We start from the raw sequence: 22,173 nt of genomic DNA on the forward strand, positions 1-22,173 counted from the left end.
CAAAAAGTTCTAAGGCCTTTTCCCACCAATTTCAAACCAGGTTCTTTGTGTCCATGTATCCTATCCGAAAATTTTGTTCTCCCTTTTTCAGCTACAGTGTCCCCATAAACAAATAAAAATTTAAGAAGCAAATTTAAGAAGTAAGTTAAATATGTGTAGACAGGTAGTAGAAGACAGGTTTTTATTATTTTATTGAAAGAAAATACATAAATAACAATACTTGAAAGAGATGGGTATGCAAATATATGTCCCTGCAGCAAGATGACTGCTGTGAATATACAGAAAGCATAAAAATAAGCTTTGCAATCAGCAAGCAAGTGAATAATTAGTTATAATTTATACTCCATAGAAGATGCAGGGACTAAAGATGAAATTCGATGTGAGTTTAAGAACTCTAACTTCAAGTATCTATGGAAAGATATCTTCAGGATCTCCATGTCTAAAACGTCTTTTATGATCAGTGGGAAAATGACTGATACAGACAGTACTTAAAAATATTCTGTAGGTGGCTTGTTAGAAGAGACTGGTCTTATTCTTTTTTGGGCAGAGGGGAAAGAAAAGAAAAAGAAATAACATGAACACACACTTTTTTTCCTGTGTTATTTAGTGCAAGGTACCTTGACTTAACACATACCAAATGCTTAAGTGTTTGCAAATTCATTCATTGCTCACAGTCTTTTCAAAAATACTCATCCTTAGAGGAATGAAGTCACCACGAATGTAAAGGATGGATTAAAAATGGAAAATGCACAGTACAAGTTTATAAAAAGCAGTATGGCACAGACAGGACTGAAAGTTAAAAGAACCCTGTCATCTCCAACTATGTTGATCCCTTCACACACTGACAGGTGAATCACATGCACACACCGCCTGTTATTCTGGCTAGTGGTATTGTGCCCAGAACTTCTGAAAATCAATTTCTGAATACACTGTGGTGAACAACTGAATAATAAGAAAAACATAAATCTTGTCTACCTTTCATCATCCTGTTTCAAGCAACTCTTCCCATCTAGAAAGTTTATGGAAACAGAAGGATTAGAAATAAATAGGTTTATAGCATTCATCTTTAACTATCTTTGTTCCAAATAGTCTTCTCTTTACATGCATCCCTAATTCTGTCGATATATCATGTACACGTAGTTTTGGCAGGGTGATTTTAATATGCATAAACTTTTGAAGGAATAATCTTAATTTTATTCTGAAATAACTTTCTTACTATTTTCAATAATTAGAAACATTAGAAACATAGTTTAGCTGAATGGAAAAAAATCTGTTTCCTATTATTTTTAATCTTCAGTTATAAAAAATAACTAGGTTTGAGGGCACCAATCTTAATTTGTTGAAATGTAAACAGTTCCCTAATATAATAAAGGCAATGGAGAAAACCTCACATTGTTACATCTAAACCGTTAAAATCTTTACAAAGTAATTCTAGATTTTTCTTGAAAATGCATGCTTTTAGAAAGGGGAAAAATCAGTCAGAAGAAAGTTAAGATCAAACTTTGATCTCAGGGGCACCCACAAGTTATTTGAAATGTCTAACATTATATACTATATTATATAATATGATATGCTATATATTATATTATTATATACTGTAATTTATATAGTATATATTACAATATATATTATATAAGATTCTACTTTTGTGTAAGAGTATTAGAAGTATGGAACAGAATAATGCATTTACATTTGCGTAGCTTAGATTTTATAATTTGACTGCTATGGTTAATACTTTCATAAATTAAACAGCAAATCAATAATGATGCACCTAACATATCTCACATTTGAACTGCAGCAAGAAGGAGCTTGCAAGAAGGATTATTCAATCATCCTAGGTTTCTAAGTGCTGATATCTACCTGACTTAAGGAACTGCTTATAAGCCTCTCTTTCCGAAAAGATAGGGTTGAGCCAATAATCCCAAATGGGAAATAATAATTTTTCATTCAACATGAGGCCAATGTAGGCAAGAAGGCCAGGGGTAAGGAACAATAGGATATTGGCAGTTCTGTTCAAGTGTTCTAAGTTTTCAGGCACGAATTTTTGCTCATGGGAAAATTCTGGTAATTATAGCAGTGGAAAAAAATTAACAGTAACTCTACTGTCTACTCATCTAAAACTTGGAAAAGAGGAAATGATTCAGTACAAATAAACAGAAGTCTTTTTGTGAAAAACAGGGGAAATGAGCAAACTTTTGGAACAAATCCCAGCTAAAACTCATTAAATCCAGCTGCACATATATATAATGACAAAGTCTATAATGGCTTCATAGAAATAGATTCTTTTTAAAATATGACAGAAAAAGTTTAGGTTGAGGTGGCAAAGAAGATAAAGAAATTCTGTCATTCAAACCACTGCATTGACAAATTCATGGAAACTCTTCCCACTAAGGTCTCATTAATAACACTACAAATATGATCACTTCTTTAATATTAAAGCAATATAATCTTTAGGCCATCACTCCTGAGATTATGAATTTAGCTGGAATCTGCTTGCAAATTTCAATCACATTTTTTAGCTAGGATGAATACATCAGCAGATGAGAAAAAAAGTACACTTAAGAAGCCTACCTGAATTGGCATTACTGAAAAATCTTATGTTCATACTCTAAAGATAGAATTTTAATATAAATGTAAAACATCGTATACATATGGACACCTACAGTGATCTCTGCTAGCCAGTCTCTTTCTCACCTGCAAATCATAACTGCATTCTAAATTTTATAACAAGAGATTTTTAAAAGCAGCCCTTTTTTTTGCTAATAGATGTGAATTACAACACTGGGAAAACTCAGTGCTTTTAAGCAGATGAGAGTCTCTGAACCATACACAGAGAAGTCAGGACACCTTCAACTGACAATTTTCAGAACCAGATCAATAACGTTTAACAAATTACCTTTCCCACACGTGATACCTCCTACGTATCAAACCTTTTTTTTTCCTAATTGAAAAGAAGAAATAGTTAATATCTTCCTTCTTTCTGACAACTTTACAACTTTAGCTTTCTTTTACAAGAGCTTTTTCTATGCATGCAATATAGCTTACATTCATTTGGGGTTAGTCACATAATGGTACTGCTCTTAATAGGACTTGGGACTATGTCATACCTGTATAGGTTAAGACATACTCATTTAATAATTCTTAGTTTTGGTATATTTTCCTTTAGTTTTGTCTTACATTTTTACTACAGTGTGTAAAGGTTCTACTTGGAGCAGATCTTAGACTAATTATGGAAAGGAAACTGGAAGAGCTTCTTATCATTACTGTTCTGCTAAACTGACATTTTACACCCCGAGGCAAAGCCACTATTTTCCTGAATTTGAGTCCAATTGTGCGCTAGAGTAATTGTCTGAATTTGCAGTTTCAGAACATTATTTTCATTGACATTCTAACATTTTCAATTACTGTAGAATAGGAAATGAACTAAATTAAATTTCATGATTCTCTTAAATGAACCATTATAAATGGTTTAAATAATTTATATAAATTTAGACCATGCTAATTCAGATTCACCTTCCATGCAGTAACTTTCACTATCCCTTGAAAGAAGTAGGGTTAAAGAATGATTATAACACAGAACTTAAACTGAAAATTAGAACTAAATCTTCATCTGTAATGGAATACCATGAATGCTAAACCAGTGCATCATGTTTGAGAAATGTACTTTAAAATTTCTTTCCTTAAAATGAAAAGTATATCTTCAGACCAATGAAGAGAATAATGCAAAACTAATAACTATGCTAAATATAAAGGATGATAAATGCAAATAAAAATATTAAACCTCATTAAAAAAAGAAAAATATCCGTGCACAGTCCTAAATCAGTGTTAAGTTCTGTGGAGTGAAGTACAGCTCAGGAGTCTGAACTCTTCTGAAAGAAATTATAGTCATGCAGGATTCTGCTTTCAGAGAAAGAAATGGTTATCATGGATTCGAAATTTAAGGATGCTTCCATTAAATTATGATTTGTGCCTACACACCATTCATTTTCATAAAGAAAAATCCTTAGTGAGATTTTTTCCAGCCCTCACTTCCATTTTAGCACAGAAGAGCAGGAGAATATCTAATTTCATATCACAAGGAAGTGGAGGAAACAAATAAAAAACAATTGTTGAGGAACTAACATGGAATCTCATTTTCAGTCTAGAGCAGCAAATCAGGGACAGGTCAGTGACAGGCCTTCAGAAATCCAAAATCTAGCTACAGAGTATACCACAAATTCCTTAATCATTTTCAGACTTTAAAATGTCTGTAAGCAGTTCTTCATGTTTCTGAAACACAGAAGAGTCTGTTGAGAGGCAGAACATTTTACTGAGTGGGCCAGTGCAGCCAGGCATGTTCCTACAGATAATATCTGTCAGTATTTCAGGAAGGACCCTTCCACTGACTTATTACAATATATTCTAAGGTTTAATCTGCAGATAAGTGAAGCTTCTGCTTCTATTATTTACTGCACAGGACTGGGAAACCATTTAATTGCCACAGAGAGATAGATAAGCTGCTCCTAAAAAAGATGTTTAGCAACTTCATGCTACTTCAGACAAGCAACTGCCAGTGCAAAGCACATGGTAAAAACCCTCAGGTCTGAAAAGAGTCCAAAGGGCAATTCTACACAGCAGTAAAGTTCCTTACACATCATGAATATAGACATCTATCATCAGGCACCATGAAAAGAAATGAGTTTTGAGATTTCTAGCTGGAACTGTGAAGGGAAAGAGTGTTTTCTTCTCAAATGTTTGGGAACTTTACTGAGAAAACTGTGCAAGTACAGTACAGAGCTGAGTGATCTGTGATCTGTACAAGTCCATATAGATCATACAGCAGCAGCATTAGGCAGTACTCAGAGGGTCACAAAACATTTGTATATGACACGTATGATAAAGTGTGAAGGTATTGTTTTTCATTTTTCCAAAATCTAAGAAAAGTGAGACTATGTTCAAGGCAGGAGGATTAAACAGGAACAAGGAAGCACTCATGACACAAGTCAAAGTTCAGGGCATGATGAGTGAAAACAGCCACTGTCAAAATTCCTGTTGTGTGATAGGGGAGTGGTTAGGCATGGCAGGGAGAATGCCTGTTTGTTATTCAGAAGCTGTACTGAATTGCTCCTTATTTAAAGTTGCAGTCTGTTACTTTTACCAGACAGCTGTGTTTTGCTTTTTCTGCCTGTCACTGTGTGTCAACAAAAAGATTTTGGTTTTATCTAAATGTCAATTTAACATTAAAGGCCATTGACATGACAGCATAAAGCACTGGCATCTTTATACCCCAGTGGCCAAGTCTTAGAGCAGTGAAAAGGATTAGCTGTGGGAATCCCTGCATCTAATCTTCTCTTCCCTACAGAAATTAGAGGCATCTCAGGGAGAAAAGTTCTAATCAGATGGAGGGAAAAAGATCCCATGAATTATAAAACTTGCTATTATGAAAGAATAACAGACATTTTCTCAAGGGAAAAAAACAGCTGTCACATGAGTCAGTTGTGGCTACAAGCATACACTTAAAATTTTACATGAAGATCACTACTGATGTCCTCTACTCATAGGGAATTAAAGTCATCAAGCTTATGCTGTCATTTCCTCAGCACTGAGATATAAATGTTCACAGTCATTTCCTCTGACAGAAGTACAGAGGTACTGGAAGTGGACACTTTACCTTATTCCTCTTAACACACTATAAGGAAATGGCTTTATATAAACTTGTTTTACACAAAGTAGACACGTTTCCTTCTTTCTTCCTAATTTTTCTTGTCCTCTCGTAGAGTCATATTCAGCTATTCCTCAAATTACTATGTCAATGACTCTTACTCCATATATACTTACTCTGCCAATTTCAGGCTAAAATATTCTCCATTTTTCTGAAGCAGATTCCTTAAATAAAATCATTGTAATTTTAGTTTTCACTGAAAATATTTCTTAGTTTCCCAAAACAGTTAACTTGAGAAAGAGTACAGATGTTTTCATGGTCTTTTCTAGTAAAAAATAACTCTACCTATCATGATAAATCCATTTCCTTGAAAGCATCTTGTAGCTACAGAACAAAGAATAACATAACTATAATTTCCAGCTTCTATTCAGTATTAGCTGAAACAATTTCCTCTATAGAAGATTTTATCTGAAATTTCATCAGATTTCATTTAAAGCTTGAATTCTTTATAGATTTCCTTTTAATATCTGCTTATATTCTGATTTCTACAATTTATATAAACATCTCAGTTTCTGAGTTTATTAAATTTGATTTTATTATGTCAGCAATGAAATTCTGAAAACAGATAAAATTTTCTTTATCCATTTCTCTGTTCTCATGGATCATTAGATTTTTCTTCTATTGTATTTTTAAATTTAACATAATCTTCAAAATTCACACTATCAAAAAGGATGGAAAGGTAGTTGCACACAAACAGAATAGCAAACTTTTACATTAGTCTTTTTAATAATACCCCGCAATGTTATTTCTTAATTTCAATAGCATTAATAGGAAAAAAAGTACCACAAAGAGCAAAAGTTAAGGGCAGTTGATGACGCCTTGTGGGTAGCAAGAACTCAGCAACCAGATAGGAAGTAACCTGAATTAATTGCCTGATTTATTACACCATTAATTCTCCTATCTCTGTCTTATGATATTAATTTTTCAATTTCATGCACTCTAGCATATATTTCTCATTTCCTTCAGTGAGACCACATTCCAGCAACTTTTCGATTTTTTTTTTTTTTAGTAATTTTAAAGTATCTGGCATTATAATTCAATCTGAAAAGTGAATAAATTATCTTCAGAGCAAACTTTCAGTTAATTCCACTGTAAGCTATAGCTTTACTAATCCAAGAAGATAATTATCATTTTGCATTTCATGTATTTAGCAAATGAAAAATGGACACATTTGTTTAGTAACTAAATTGTAACTGCACCAAAAAATTCCAAATCCATCAAATAATGAGTATAAATTTCTGGTATATCTAATCTCTAAGATATTACTAGGATGGGACTCTTTCAGAAAAAGAATGTGAGTCAGCACTGCAGCCAGCTTTCAAAGAGCACTGCAAAAGAATAAATCTTCTGCTTGTATTAATTTATGAATAGTGAAAAGACCCACACTGAATGGTTTGGAAATAACACTTATAGTTGAAGGGAATCACTTGGTCAGATGGTCACTATCTCAAAATTTATTATATTGAATTTAGCTTCCTGAAAACACATGTGAGAAGTAAAGAATTAGTCTTTATTTACAATTGGGGACTGTCTCATGTGAGAGAAAGTAGGAAGAAAAGTCATTACAGATAAGCTTTTCAACATGAATGTCTGCAAATTGATTACTTCTGATAAAATAAATTAGATACTTGGCAACCAAAATTTTTTAAAAAAGTAAAATATTATGCAGACATAAGTTTTGCCTCTCTACCCAGTATTAAAATTACTGTTAGAAGACTATGTCAAATTCTGTCTACACACTTCAGAAAATGTGAAAATACTTGGAACAACAGAAAACAGAGATTCAAAACTAATCAAACAGTCAGGAAAAAAAGACTTAAGACATTAATTATTGTATCTTACACAGAAAAATGTGGTGCAGGAGAGCAAATCTTCATAGAATTGCAAAATAAAGTGTAACAAAATCAAGTAATTGAATGTAGAAATTAGACAAAATTATATTTTTAAGTAAAATTACATTTGTAAACAGCAGGTGGAACTGATCACTGAAACAGGATTTGAAAGGAACTGTTTCAAGACCCTTGAAATCAGAGCCCTTAAAATAAGATTGTTTTTAAAACAGGTCTTTGGTTCCTTTTCTTTCAAAGGAAAAAATCTACAATTTCTCTAGGCAAATCAGAGTAGATTTCCCTAGTCAATCTTCAGTGGTAAGAAAAAAACATCTAAAGGTAGGATAACATTCAGATTTACTAGGCACAGCAGAAAGAAAGAAGAAAGAGTGAACGACTTCTAGTTATTCCACAGCTTGCTCCAAATCAAAGGGAAAACATCAGATATACTAAAATGAGCAATGATTCCATTTCTGTGACACACTATGTTGTGGTGCTCTGCTCTGCAAGATTCAACAGCAACTCATGGAAAGTAATGTAAAAGATAATAAATTGAAAGTAAAGGGAACTTGGAGATTCCTTGAAACCTGGACAAAATATCTCTTTATGTGTGTTGGAAACAAACTAGTTATCCCCAGAGTTATTTCCCATAAAAAACTCATTGTTTTGCCAGCAAAATTAATTCAATTAATTGCATACAGTCTGTGGGACAAGGAAGTGCATTGTTTGTCAAAACTTGTTCACTCTGGTCTCCTTCCAGTATATAATACACCCTGATCCTGACAATCAGTCAGGCCAGATTAAGAGTGCACACCCAGGTACACATTAGTTTTTTTATTCTCATTTGTACTGTTTTTCTATTTCCTTCTCTTTTCTATTTTCTTTTCTTTTCTTTTCTTTTCCTTTTCTATTTTCTTTTCCTTTTCCTCTTCCTTTCTTTTCTTTTCTTTTCTTTTCTTTTCTTTTCTTTTCTTTTCTTTTCTTTCCTTTCCTTTCCTTTCCTTTCCTTTCCTTTCCTTTTCCTCTTTTCTTTTCTTTTCTTTTCTTTTCTTTTCTTTTCTTTTCTTTTCTTTTCTTTTCTTTTCTTTTCTCTTCTCTTCTCTTCTCTTCTTTTCTCTTCTTTTCTCTTTTCTTTTCTTTTCTTTTCTTTTCTTTTCTTTTCTTTTCTTTTCTTTTCTTTTCTTTTCTTTTCTTTTCTCTTCTTTTCTCTTCTTTTCTCTTCTTTTCTCTTCTTTTCTCTTCTTTTCTCTTCTTTTCTCTTCTTTTCTCTTCTTTTCCTTTCTTTTCTTGTCTGATTTGACTGAAGAGATTGAACTTTCCATTTTAAAATGGAAACAGTCTTTCTGTATGTTTTCTGCTACAATGTAACAACTAACATATTCAACCCACATATGTCACAACCCCACTACTAAGTCTTAAAAATAATCATGCATTCTTAGTTTAAAAACTTACAAATTTGCTTTCAGCAATGTTTTTAAATTACTAACACCTCTCCAGTCATGTAGACAAGTAAAGTTCAGTCTCTTAACCACAGTAGATTCTAGGAAATTACCTGCAACATTCCAAAAGAAATCACTACAGCTGAAAAATATGCATTTCCCCACAAAGCAATCAATCAGACCATATTTATGAGCTACTCACTTGTATAAGTCAGCTGAAATCCCTGGTCAGTATCAGATCCATTGGTATTAAACTCTATCCACATATGGTTAGATGTGCTATTAAGAATAACTCCCATCATGTCATTTTTGGTGAAGACTCCAAGAGAGTGTGAAGAACTGTCTTTTCCATCATACACCTTGAAGAAATAAGAGCATGAAATTGGACATCAAATCTAAATATTTGAAAGATTTTTGTTTATACAATAATTCCAAAATTAGCAATGTATTGCCAATAGTTTCTCCAAAACCTTAATATATGTATTTTGAGAGGTATATACCCCTTGGTTATACAGTTCAGTGAAATCTTAAGAATTCTGTCGCCCTTAAGGTGTTTTATACTCTTTTGCCTTTTCAGTTTTGTGACCTCATCTTGAAAGAAATTAATATTTTTATGCAACTCTGTCTTCTGAGGTTTCATAAACTCAGATTGTTCTCAATTATTCACAAAAGCCAACAGAAGTTCTGAAATCACCATTGAAGGTAAACCCTTACAGCCTACTCGGTTCTCTCCTGTCTGGATACATCAACAGCAAAACTGAGATATTGAAGTCAATCTGTTACCTTTTATCCCAGGATCTAAGCTTGCAGCAATTTTGGTTTATTATAGATTTTAACAAAGATAAGTTTTCAAAAATGTATGTGAGTCTAGTTCCAAATTAATTGTAGAGATGTTCATATTTACCGAGTTATTTTACTGAAAACTTTCAACAATATATCAGCCTATCTGCTTTTTGAAATCCTAGAATTTTTAAGAATGCCCTTTTGACTGTTCACCAACACAGGACAAGTATAAACTCTTGCCTAGGCAGTAAAAAAATATTTTTTCTTATTGTAAAACCTTGAATGTAACAAAGTGTGAAAACAGCCTTCAGAGGTTTTGTTTTGTTAGTTGGTTTGTTTTCTCAAGATGAACTTTAAAAGTTAATTTCTTCTTTAAATTAATCTTCTGTACTTTCTCATGGAAAAATAAGCAATATAAAGTGTGTGAATATACACCACATATGAAACATCATGTCAAGGCTTATATAAAAGTAAGAAATTAATTTGAACAGCTGGTTTCTGATATGAAATGGAAGATAATTTGCCCATGTCCCATATGTCCTACAGTGACTAGAGACAACCAGTGCAAAAGCTACAATTACAGTAAATATTTCAAGCACTGGATCTTCATCTCTCCTCTTGCAGACCTTGTGGTACAGTGAGGATTCATGCTGATTCCAGACAGAAGCAGGAGTGACCCATTTAACAATCTAAATTGCTACATCTGAGTCACAGACAGTTCTTCCTATTTGAATGTCCAGTTAGATCTATTAACAAAATTTAGAAATGCTTCTTTTGAGATGAAAGACCACTGCAACATTTGTAGGTGAGAACCAACAATTAAAAGCAATTCTATTTTTGCTGTGGAGAAAATACCAGCGTGCCATTAATAGGTAAATGTCTTGAAAGTACCAATGTTCATCTCAAGTGCCATTAATAGAATAAAATAATAAAAACAACACGCATAAAGACTTTTTAAAGACAAAAGCATATATTTACTTTAACAAACATACATAGATATAAATAATTACCTTCTCTAAAAGAAGCTTTTGAAAAATAATATGTTGTGATAGCCATTGATAGAACAATAGATTCAGCCTTTATTACTGATGCAAAGATTGTCTTATACCAAGGCGCACAGAAGAGAAGTCTCAGAAGATACAATCAGCTGTATTTAAGATTCATGCAAGCAGTAACACATCCTTAAGGTCTACCTCTTGGAAGAAATATGACTTTAAGCTATACTAAGAGTATCTGGAAAATTACTTGCAAGCTTCTAACCATTGTCTTGGGACAGAACTACATATCACTTTCATGGACTGATTATACTTTATTTATTAGATCTGAAAATCTATTTTATAAAGTAAATCATTTGTTCCCCATAAGATTTATTTCCACAGATATATAAGACTTGATCTGGGAGATAACATTTGAAATGGAATGTTCCATTAATTGTCATTAATTAAAATGCCACCTATGTTTAAAAAGAGATTTCTATTCACCTTTAAAACAAAACAAACAAAAACACCTCCCCTCCCCCCAGCTAAAGACTACAGATACCTTGTTTCAACAGTGTTCTACCTCACTGACTCTTGGAGATATTCCTCCTACGTGAGGATTCACAAGTTAAATTATAGAATCACTTGAGATTAATCCAGACCCAAATGACAAGAGTGTTTTGTGAAATTAAAATTAGATAAGGAGATACTGTGAAAGCAGCTGTAAAAAAACAAAACCAAACAAAAAATAATAAAACAAAACAAAAAAAGGCTGTGACAATTTGTGGCGACACTTGTCCATCTATTGCTAACACTGCAGACGTAAGTAAGTATATATCCACTCCAAAAAAATGAAACATTGTTAGCGGACAAATACAAGCACTGAATCTCCCTTGTCTACACTGAAAAGCTGGTTGAACCATCCCAGGAAAGAAAACACTTTTTTAACAATGCTTGTCATGCTAATTAACGTGGGCCAAGGATCATTCGCAATAGACAGCTTGTGTGCAACCATTGTGTCATGTCATATGTGACTGATTCCAGAGGTACAGAATACATTTAATAAACTAGTCTAGGCTACTTATCATTACTGATCCATATTTAGTACATACATTTAACTTATTTAGGAGAACCCATTTGAAATATAATTCACATGCTGTAATTTTAATTTCCTCAATCATGAAGAAAAAAGAAGGTCTATTTGGCAAAACAGATGAAAGACAATATTACATTCTGCTTTTCCTCTTGCCTCTAACAAATTCACTGTGACTGCATTATAAAGATTCTGGCATAAGCAGCCACTTTAAAGAATTATGAATCTTCAAGCAGCAGTTAAAACAGGCAGACCAAGAAGATGAAATGTTAGTGAGTGAGAAAGGATAAGCTCTAAACCAGAGATAATCCAAGTATTCACTTCTGTCATATGTCCTTTCAAAATGGTGAGACTGTTTCTATTACTTTAATTCAAATTTCTATCCCACTAATTCAAGTTCGAATTTTGTCACAGCTATAGAATTCTTTGCCTGCAAATTACAGACATTGACCTGCATGCATTCTCCTTAAAAACATGTTTTGACCCTTCCTCCTGCACTAGTCTTATTGATGCCAGAAATACTCTTGCAAATTATATGCCATTCCATACACACTACAATCTCAATATCCAGCCTCAATATTCCCACTTGAATACTGAGCTGAATATATATAGCTGTAGATTATATTTTCAAAGGAACTAAATAGTGACAGAGTAGGAGTCAAGTCACTACAACTTGATTGTCTAAATGGTATTTATTGTCAGTACATCCCTGGAACACACTTAATGTAGGCTTACTAACACCCTCACAAATCTTCTCTGAGAAAGCATTAGAGCAGGAACTGCATAGGCCAGAAACTGTTTCTGAGAGACTGTTCCAGTGACCCACCTTATTGTGCAAGATGCGAAAGTTTAACATTACAGGTGTAGTCAAACTGCAGAAGCTGGTCTTGGGGGCAGCGGGGAATGATTACAGCATTGTTTGGAGCTGTGTTTATGATGAATTTAGCTAGAGCATTACGGGATGCCTCGTTTCCCCTATTTTTGAGGAATTGAAAGTGTTTGTTTTACTTGCTGGGGTTAAAATACGCAGACAAAAGAAAAGGATAGTGCTACAGTTATTCATGAGGCCAGTGCTCCAATAACAGTGCTAATGTATCTGCACCTGCTGTGGGAATGTATGACACTCACCTGAATGAGAAGGAAATGCTGGCTAGAGTTTCTTAAAGTTTCTTGAAGCTTCTTATTCTGACTATAAAAAGAAATTACTTGCAACTAAACTTACTAAATTTCCTTAACTGCAGAGGTTTTATGGCGTAAAATCATCCCAAAGGGACATTCTTTTAAAATATTCCTTTGGTGGCTAGTGAGGCAAGGCCTGTATAGTTTGCTGACATTGGTAACATTCCAAAATCCTTTCACTACATCCTCATGGTGTTCATAGTGATCTTACCTCAAACAGTAACATCATATGCTTTGTGTGACACTCCTGGTGGCTTGATCTTGGGACTATTACATTATTATTACAAGGTTTTATTGACCCTCTTTATCACGCACTACTGAGCAACATATTTTTCCCTTTCTTACATACATTTCCCCCAAGCTGCTGTTGCCCCGGCCGTGGGCTCAGCCGTGCCCTGCAGTGGGTGGTTGGATCCGGCTGAAACCCGCTCTGTCTGGCTGGAACCGGCTGTGTCCAGCTGGAACCGGCTGTGTCTGGCTGGAACCGGCTGTGTCTGGCTGGAACTGGCTGTGTCCAGCTGGGGCAGCCCTGGCCTCCCCTCACAGAGCCCCCACAGCCCCCACTGCTGCAGGGCCTGGGCGCCCACACCCAATGCAACGTTACATACATACAGATTTTTCTTTTAAAACATGTAGATACAAAAATGCTGCTAGCAAGGATTTTCTTGCTATTTTCTAAGTCCATGAGAGACTTTTCTCTCACACAGAAGAGGTCGCAGGGCATGTAAGCAACCAAGCCACCTGCAACCTTGAAAAGTCTTGTTTGTGGTATAGTAGAAAAATATTTTGACAATGGATGTTTTAGGATTTCTAGCCAATCACCCCCAAGGGGTGGCTGATCCTTTGTCCAATTAGACTATGAAGAAAAAAGTCTAAAAAAGAGTTTGTAAAATAATTAAATAAATCAATCTTGCTGCACAATTCCTGCCTGCTGGATCTTCTACTCCTCCTCCTCCCTATGGCTGCGGGACACGGTGATATACCCTAGGGCCCAGGCCTGCGGTAATAAAAACAGAGTAAGATACTGAGCTGGGAAAATGCCCTATATTTCAGTGCAAGGTTTATAAATATTCTTAAGCTTAGTGCATTCCTTGCAAGCTGTCAGCAAGGCAGTCTTGCAGCTTTCTTCTGTGCAGGCACAAGATAGAAGGCTGGTGTTCATAACAGAATTTGCTCATATTTTGGGTGCAGATAGGAAAGAAAGCAAGCTTCAAAGTCCATAGTCCTGCCAAAGTGCTGATTCCAATGAAAATATGTAAAAGGACATCCTGGCATGGGAATAGAGAGGAAATAGACTTTATTTTAATAAACGCAGGTTATAGAGAGACCTTAATTGGTAGAAGAGAGCTTAATTGTATAAATGGAAGTTGTGCTGTGCCAGCTGACTCAAAACAGAGAACAGACCTTGCAGTTCAGACATCACCAAAATTTTGCCTTTGCTTCCTCTGGATCCTCTGAAATATTGTGCTGAAAGATCTATGAAAGAAGAAAGTATCTAACAGATTGCTCAGAACAACTTTGTCTCTGACAAATCTTTCTTATATCTCCAGGGAATATCACTAAGTAACTGGATATTACTCCTGAGATGTTCTGAAGGATAACTGAGTTTCTTGAATGTTTCTTTAGGGATTTCTAAGGGATATTTTGTTGTTGATTTTTAGGTACTTTATTAAATTATTTATAAACCAGATATCTGCACTGCAAAGCTTCTGGGAGACTTATGTACCACATTCAAGCAACTCAGTGGGCAATTAAGTTCTTTCTTCTCTTCTGCATCTGTTCAGAGCAAAAATACTTTTGGGGATCTGCACTGTCAGACCATGGATAATGGGACCGAAGGACAATACAGACCACGTACTTTGCCCACCTACTCAATTGCCTTTGATCTAAAAGCCAAACCAAGGTCTTATAGTGTTTTATACGGTGGTATAAACATGGTGGCATTTATTATCAATGATTTTGTGGGTAAAGATGGAGAAAATGCTGTTCTTTTGATTGTAATTCTCTAATCTATAAACTAAACTATAAGTTTTGCTTATTTCATGGTCAAATGCAGACTGTACTTGTTGAAAAGAACAGATATAATAACAAAGATATAAATGTCTATATTTAAATGAAGGCTTTTTCTTTCCTCCCCACATTCATCATATTTCTAAATGCCTTGTTCTTTGTAGGAATTGAATTGTCACAATTACATAAGGAAGCTCTTAGATGACAAAATGGATAAAAATATAACCACCAATATTTGATCCATAACAACTATGTCTTTAAACTCATTGCGGGAAGCACTCAGTGCAAATTAAAAAAAATCAAGTTTGAAATGCAGACAGCAATTTCTAACATGTTAAATGGGTTGCTGGGAAATATCCAGAAAGGAAGTTGCTAACTGAATTCTGAATACTTTGTGATTTTAAGTATTAATTAACTGAAAATTTGGAGGCATAAATTTGAAAGACCAATTTAATGTATGGTCAACACTGCAGATGAGTATCATGATTTTCAGTACATACAAGAATGCAACAGCCGGTATTAGGAAAAGAAAACTTATCACCATGCTGTAGAAAAGTGCATGCTCAAAATCTCTATATATTTAGGCTGTGTTTCAAAGGCTACCTGCAACATAAAATAATGAAAGACATCCTCTATAAATACAGTTTTAGCCAATATTGCAATGTTAGTTTCTGTTTAGGGAAAAAACCAAAAATCCCTGTGCTACACTTACAAATATTGTGCAAAGAGAAAAAATACTAGGTATTCAAAATCCAAGTTCAAATTTTAGGATTCCTTTTAAGATATAAACTACTTTAAACAGTCTAACACTTCTAGAAATATAATTGAACTCGCAATGTCTTCTTTAGTTTCTTTGCATCTAGTACAAATAATTGAATCTAGTATAAAGGCAGTGATGCTATCCACCTAGAATTCATTAATTTTGCATCAGAATGTGGAAGGAAAATAAAGATAATTGGCATTAAAAACAGATTTATTCATGCAATGTGAATGTTTAGCATAGAAAGTGAAATTATTTCTCTTATTACCTTAACAATATCTCCCTCATGCAGCTGAAAGCTCCTGGCTCTAAGATGGATCCCTTTTCCAGCCTCAGTTTCAATTTTATAGATACATTCATGGTTGTTGTCATAATTAGATGGAAAATTTGGAGACAACAATGTTCCTTCATTTCCAGAGACAGTTGCTCCGCATTCAGCTAAAGAAAATAGACACATTAAAACAAAAGTGAATTATCCAATTCAAGAAAATATGGGTTATTAGCAATAATATTTAGATTCTATGCAATCTCTAACAGGCTATCTAGGAAAAGTATATTTCTATTAGATTTCATCTGTAGGAACAACTCCTAGAAACCCTATCAAAGTTGCCATCTCCTGCATTTCACTGTCTCTGTTTATTATGTGCTCTTATGTGCTTTTACCTCCAACTTATTCCCTGGTCCTCCCGTCAGACTAACCAATAATGCAGGTTAGCCTGGATACCATAAAAATAGAATGTTTTATTGAAATATAGTTGTTGTGGTAACATTTCAAATAAACACACTATTGATTTTACTTCTGTATTCAGCTTTATAAATAAGTATTTTAAAAAGCAGTCAATAAGCTGCAGAAAAAAAAAATTCTGGTACTAAATCAAGAGCATTCAAACATGTTTTTCTCTACCTGGAATAAAATGAAAAAATAAAAAAGAAACCAACATTTATTGACATCAGTCAGAGCCAAGGAGACAGATCTTTTCCTTTCTGGGTAAAAAGCAGGTGAGTCTTTTTCACAGCCATCTGTAGTAAGCACCTATTGACACTTTCATTAGACACTACTTGTTGTAGCTCCCGAGTAAAGAATATAATAAAGAGTAGGAGGAGTGTTATGTTCCAGACCATGGACTCAGTTTGATTTCTGAATAAAGACTAATAAAATTATTCCAAATATGCAACGTAAATTCCATCACACAAATGAAAACATCCAAACAGAAAGCAAATAATATTGGTGTACTTTTCAAACAGATATATAAACCACTTAAAAATTACCTAAAAACACCTTATAAGAGCCCACAGTAACATTAACATACCAACCATTAATCTTCAGCTTTTTTTCAGGTGCATGAGATTGATATTTATATATAATTTTTCAGTCTAGGGATAAAATATACTGTGGTTTTTTTGACCCAAACATCATTAGATGTTTTGACCTCATTCAGAGTTTCATAAAAATGTAACAGTTAAAATAATAACAAATTAAAAGATAGTAATTATAAATCAACATATACACCCTATCAAAGAACTGATAGGTTTAGAAAAAAAATCTGTGTTTTTTCTAAAAATGTTTAATAGATTTTCGTGGTTCTTAGGACATTAAAACATCTATTTGAGGAAGTGGGAAGGGTATTCAGTTTTAGGTATAACTCAATATAGTTTAACAAGTATATGTGTAAAGAATAATTTTTAAAATATAGTATAAAGATAGTTCAGCAAATAGAAAAGAATTGATTTCAACATATTTAAGAAGAAATGTATGTTTTATACTTGCAAATAAGCAGTCTAAACATTTTGTATTTACTTTTCTGAGAACTTCACAGATATCAAATTTATGTGCCTCTTGCCTTGAAAAGTATAAAACAAGTGTATTTTTTACTTCCTCCTTACAATAAAACTGAAGAAAAAAGGGAGTAAGAAGGAGAAGGAGAGGGAAGCAGGGATGGATGGAGGGAAGGGGGCAGGAGGGATGTAAGAATGAAAAGGGGAAGAAAGGAAGGGGGAATGAGGCAGTTACAATCTTACACAGATCCTTATTTCTACTCTTCATTTGGGATCTCCTTAGGCAAAATAGAAAGGAAATAACCAATAAACTGGATTTTTGATCTAGCACGTTAAGTTATAGTTCATTTGCTATTTTAAAGTAGAGCTTTATAATCTTCCCTTCCTTAGCTTAGGTTTTGAGCTACATTATATTTAACAGGCAGAAGGGTGTTGGGGAATAAGAACCCCTGCCACCAAACTTCAGACAGATGAACTCTTTCTTTGTTGGGGAATGTAGGATGCATAAGGTATTCCTAACATGTTTAAAGTCACCTTACATTGTCTAAATGTTTCAAAGGACTGTAGTAGACTGAGAAACTAGATTTTTATTTTGATACTTTTTGGTAAAGCATGTCAAGTATGTGACACCTATTACATATGGCTACATATACAGGTCTCTCTGTACCTATCAGTGTGTACATATACCATATGTAGCTATTTGTGTCTTGGATTTTAGGAAGAAGGTGGAACTGATTAAATTTATAAAATGTAATTCACAGCAATGCCAATATAATTGCCACATTAATGTAAAACATTTACAACACCAGTACTCTACACAAGCCATCTGCAAACAAGTGTTTGCCCAGGTAAAGACGCATACAAAAAAAAAATGGTGCCTTAGGCTGCATCATTATCTTATTATCTACCTCTTTTAAAGAACTAGAAATACACAAGTACAATGCTGAAGAAGAGAAAAAAATATGGAAGCAAAGGGCTTTTTCTTACTTAATGTTCATGCAATATTCTACATTTTGTTTCAGTGAGTGAATGTAAACCACTAAGACATATGCAGTAATAGAGGAAGTGTACAACGAGCTTTCCAAAATCTAGAACTGGCCACATCTCTTGATCCAAGAAGTCTGTGTTCCAAGGTTCAAAGCCATGGTAATTTAAATCTGTGAATAAAAGTACTGACATATAAGATCAGGGATAATAAGAGTTGCAAACTAAAGTTAAAATATTACTACCCTTCTAAAGTATACTACTTTCTACAAGAAGCAGATGTGTTCTAACAAGAGCAATTATTTACTAAACTTCAATTACATGGCAAAATTCTGTGAACTCAAGTTGGCACTCACATACCTCCAACCCATGTTACAAAACCATATTCTGTTTTCAGTGAACGTTACCCCTTTTCAAATCCCTGGCAAATATCTGACAGCTATGCAGTTTCATCAGGCCCCATCATTCCCTTCATTATCATGACAAAGGCTTGTTCATGTCATCTGGCCAGTCAAGTTTCCTACCTCGGCTTGTGTCAGTCAGTAAATCGCCAATACAGATCCCAGAAAGAGGCTTCCAAAGGAAATTAAGCCCTTCTTTGTAACTTCCCTTCCTCAGTTTATACAAAACATGTCACAGCTCAGGTTAAGGTTTTCTAGCTGTATTTTGGTGATGTTAGGATATCAAGTCAAGGACATGTTTAATTAGCTCCCCCAATGTCTTGACCTGGAGATTTAGGTGACTTTTTTTCAAAGAAATGTTGTCCCCATCCATAGAAAAATTCCTTTCTCTCCACACTGTTGGAGTTTTTTAGTGTGCTAATGAGTGAAATCTCCGCCATTTGTGACCAATGACCAGATACACAGACCTTATGTCCTAAGGACTTCAACTGAGTATTTTTCTAACTGTTCCTGCACACTGAAGTCCAGAACTGCATGACCACGCTTCCCGTAGTTATGAACTAGAAACTCAAAAGAGCAGCCATGAAATGCAATACTGAGTCTGGTCTTGGCAGCAGGAATATGCAAAGGCATCTCTCCCCTTCAAGGCCCTAATATTATACTGAGTGGTATGGGAAAAGCCATGGTTTTTCTTTAAAAATATTTACACTAGCTGATACTGCTGCTACTTTTTAATATAGTAATTAACACAAGAAGCCAGGATGTGTGACACCTAAATCCAATTCACTTTGCTTGTGGGAATTTGAACATGCATCTCCTATGACTTCTGCCTTACACAGAGAGATTAGAAAATCAGTCACAAGTGAAAAAATGTTGACTAACCTCTTTAGCACAGTGGGTAGGGCATTATATAAGGGAAAAGGAATACTTCTTCGAAGAAACTCGTACATTAAACAGTTGAGAAATAAAATTCTGAAATAACTCATGAATCAACATTCACTGTTACCATGTGAGCACCAAACTACTACACTGGAAAAATATATTCATGTTCACTTCCATTTTCTTCACCTGCAATTAATCTTTAATTCTTTATGCAAAATGAAACAAGAGCCTTTGGCCATATTGGCACGATGATTCTGCTAGCAAGCATCAGATAAAATTTAAAATTCTTTTCCAGAAGCAAAAAGAAATGAAGACACATCTCATATTCTTGATGAGAGATCAAGGCATGGCAGTTTTGTGTAAAGAACAGATATGGCTTGTCCACTTATGTTAACTGAAAAGTAAAACACTGTCAGTCTTGAAAGCACATGGGTTGTAAGAACAACTACTGATTTTAGTATCTCAAGCAGAAAAATACTATCGTATTATCTTGAAAGAGCTCTCTAGTTCTTGACTACAGAGGCCACTTCCTTGCTTCAATGCCTTCCAGATACCTTCTCAGTTCCAGAGACCTGCTCTCATCTTGACAGCATAAACTGCCTCCCCAACCCAGAGAGATGAAAGAGAAAATATTTCTCACTCCCCCACATGAGAAAAACATCTAATATTTTGGGATAAGAAAACAAAGAATGCTTAGTAACAAGAGAACAAAGACCACTTGGTTAAGAAGATCAAGGACTATTCAGTCAAGGCAGGAGAGATGTAACAAAATTTCTAAAATGTAACAGGTAGCAGAACCACAGTAGCTCACAGAAAAAATTGTTATACAAGCACTTGTTTTAAGGAAAAAAAGCTGATGTGAATATTAGGAATGTGATCACTTACGTTACTGGTTAGCAGGCACATGACAGTTATACTATTGGCTGTCCAGGTGCGTGTTATTCTAATCTGATAGTGAAAATATTATAAAACCTATATACACTTTTAATAAATGTTTCTGCATGTTTCATACATCACATTGTATCTGATTGTAATTTCATTTATTAACTATAAGTCACTAAATATTACCCATATGCACGCTTTCTTCGATAAAATCAACTATATCTGTATTAGTATCTACAAGTCTTAAGTTATGCAAACATTGACAGGCATGGAATTTGCCAGGAGAAATAATCTTTACCGATCTTAAAGTAATTACTGTTGATATTCTGTCTCCATATTTTGATCCACAACCTTGTGTTGGAAATATCAGGGTGAATTTAGGTGAGCAGGTAAATTATAACATACCCATCGAACATGCTCTATGTAAAGAGCATTTTCAGGACTAGCTCCTCAAGCTGTAGACTTTAAAGAAAATTAATATATTTCAAAATGCTCTCTGTGTGGTTATGTGATATGCTTAGATTAGTATAATGTAAGTATGACTTAAGGACTTTAAATCTGCATATGATATAATACCTAAAAATTGCTATAAAAAATGTAGCAAGAAATACATATTATGATGTAATAGAGATCCCTTCTCTATGTTGCATATCTCCCTTTCCTTTGTTTCTTTATCAATCTATTTCGCTTTTCAAGATACAAAATACATTGATTCAAAGTTCTAGGTTTTTTACTATCAATATGGTCAGTGACACCTAAACCCACTCTGTAGATTAAGCAATTAAGAACCAGTTCTAACTTCATTTATTTCAACTTATCAATGTATTTAAAATATATTCTATTACCAAGAAAAAAACGTGTAATCCAAAATATTTTTCAGCAGAGAATATGTAAAACCTATGCTAAGAGAAAAAAAAAAAAAAAATTGAAAAAAAAAACCCCAAAAAACAGTGAGCCAGAAAACCATGAAAGCAAAAGAAAAAAAAAGGATAGTTCATTAGGGGTCATAAGAAATGACAAAAAGCTTCCATTTTCAAGGGTAGGAGGGACTTCTTTTTCTTCTGTGAAGGATATAGGGGAGTTGTTTCAGCTTGTACACAATTGTTTTGAGTCTGAGGGAGAAAGAGAGAAGGAAGGAAGAAAGGAGGCAGGCAAGCACATTCTTGGAGAAATTACATGAAATAGCACCTACTGTGTTCTAACAAGATCTATAAAATTAAGAGGTTGTTTTCATATTAAAACACATTAAATCACTTGTTACATAGCTTAAACTAGCACAATTAAACAATTTTTTTTCTGTTAGTATCAGCTGCTTACAAAGATCCAATTGAGATTCTTCACTTCCCAAATCTGCCAAACTATGGAAGTCGGCCAAAACACAGCATTCAAAAGACAAGCTCCTTCAACACATTTCCTTTACAAAGAAAAAAATCTACACGGTACTGCCTCTGTGTTTCAAAAGTTGGAAAGCAGACA

At 34.2% G+C, this 22,173-nt stretch overlaps 1 protein-coding gene across 2 annotated transcripts in view; it reads right to left on the minus strand.

Moving 5' to 3' along the window:
- CSMD1 (CUB and Sushi multiple domains 1) overlaps positions 1 to 22,173 on the minus strand; it is a 1,103,023-nt gene that overhangs the window by 202,045 nt on the left and 878,805 nt on the right. For both annotated transcript variants that reach the window (XM_042017326.1, XM_042017325.1), the window contains exons 22-23: positions 16,041 to 16,210; positions 9,173 to 9,329 (exon numbers count right to left, since the gene is read on the minus strand). In XM_042017326.1, the coding sequence (XP_041873260.1) occupies positions 9,173 to 9,329; positions 16,041 to 16,210 (327 nt within the window). The remainder of the gene's footprint in view (positions 1 to 9,172; positions 9,330 to 16,040; positions 16,211 to 22,173) is intronic.

The sequence above is a fragment of the Corvus kubaryi genome, unplaced genomic scaffold (genome assembly GCF_017639235.1).
Source record: "Corvus kubaryi isolate FWS band 111438036 unplaced genomic scaffold, C.kubaryi_AGA036_p1.0 split3-73, whole genome shotgun sequence".
Taxonomy (NCBI): Eukaryota; Metazoa; Chordata; class Aves; order Passeriformes; family Corvidae; genus Corvus; species Corvus kubaryi.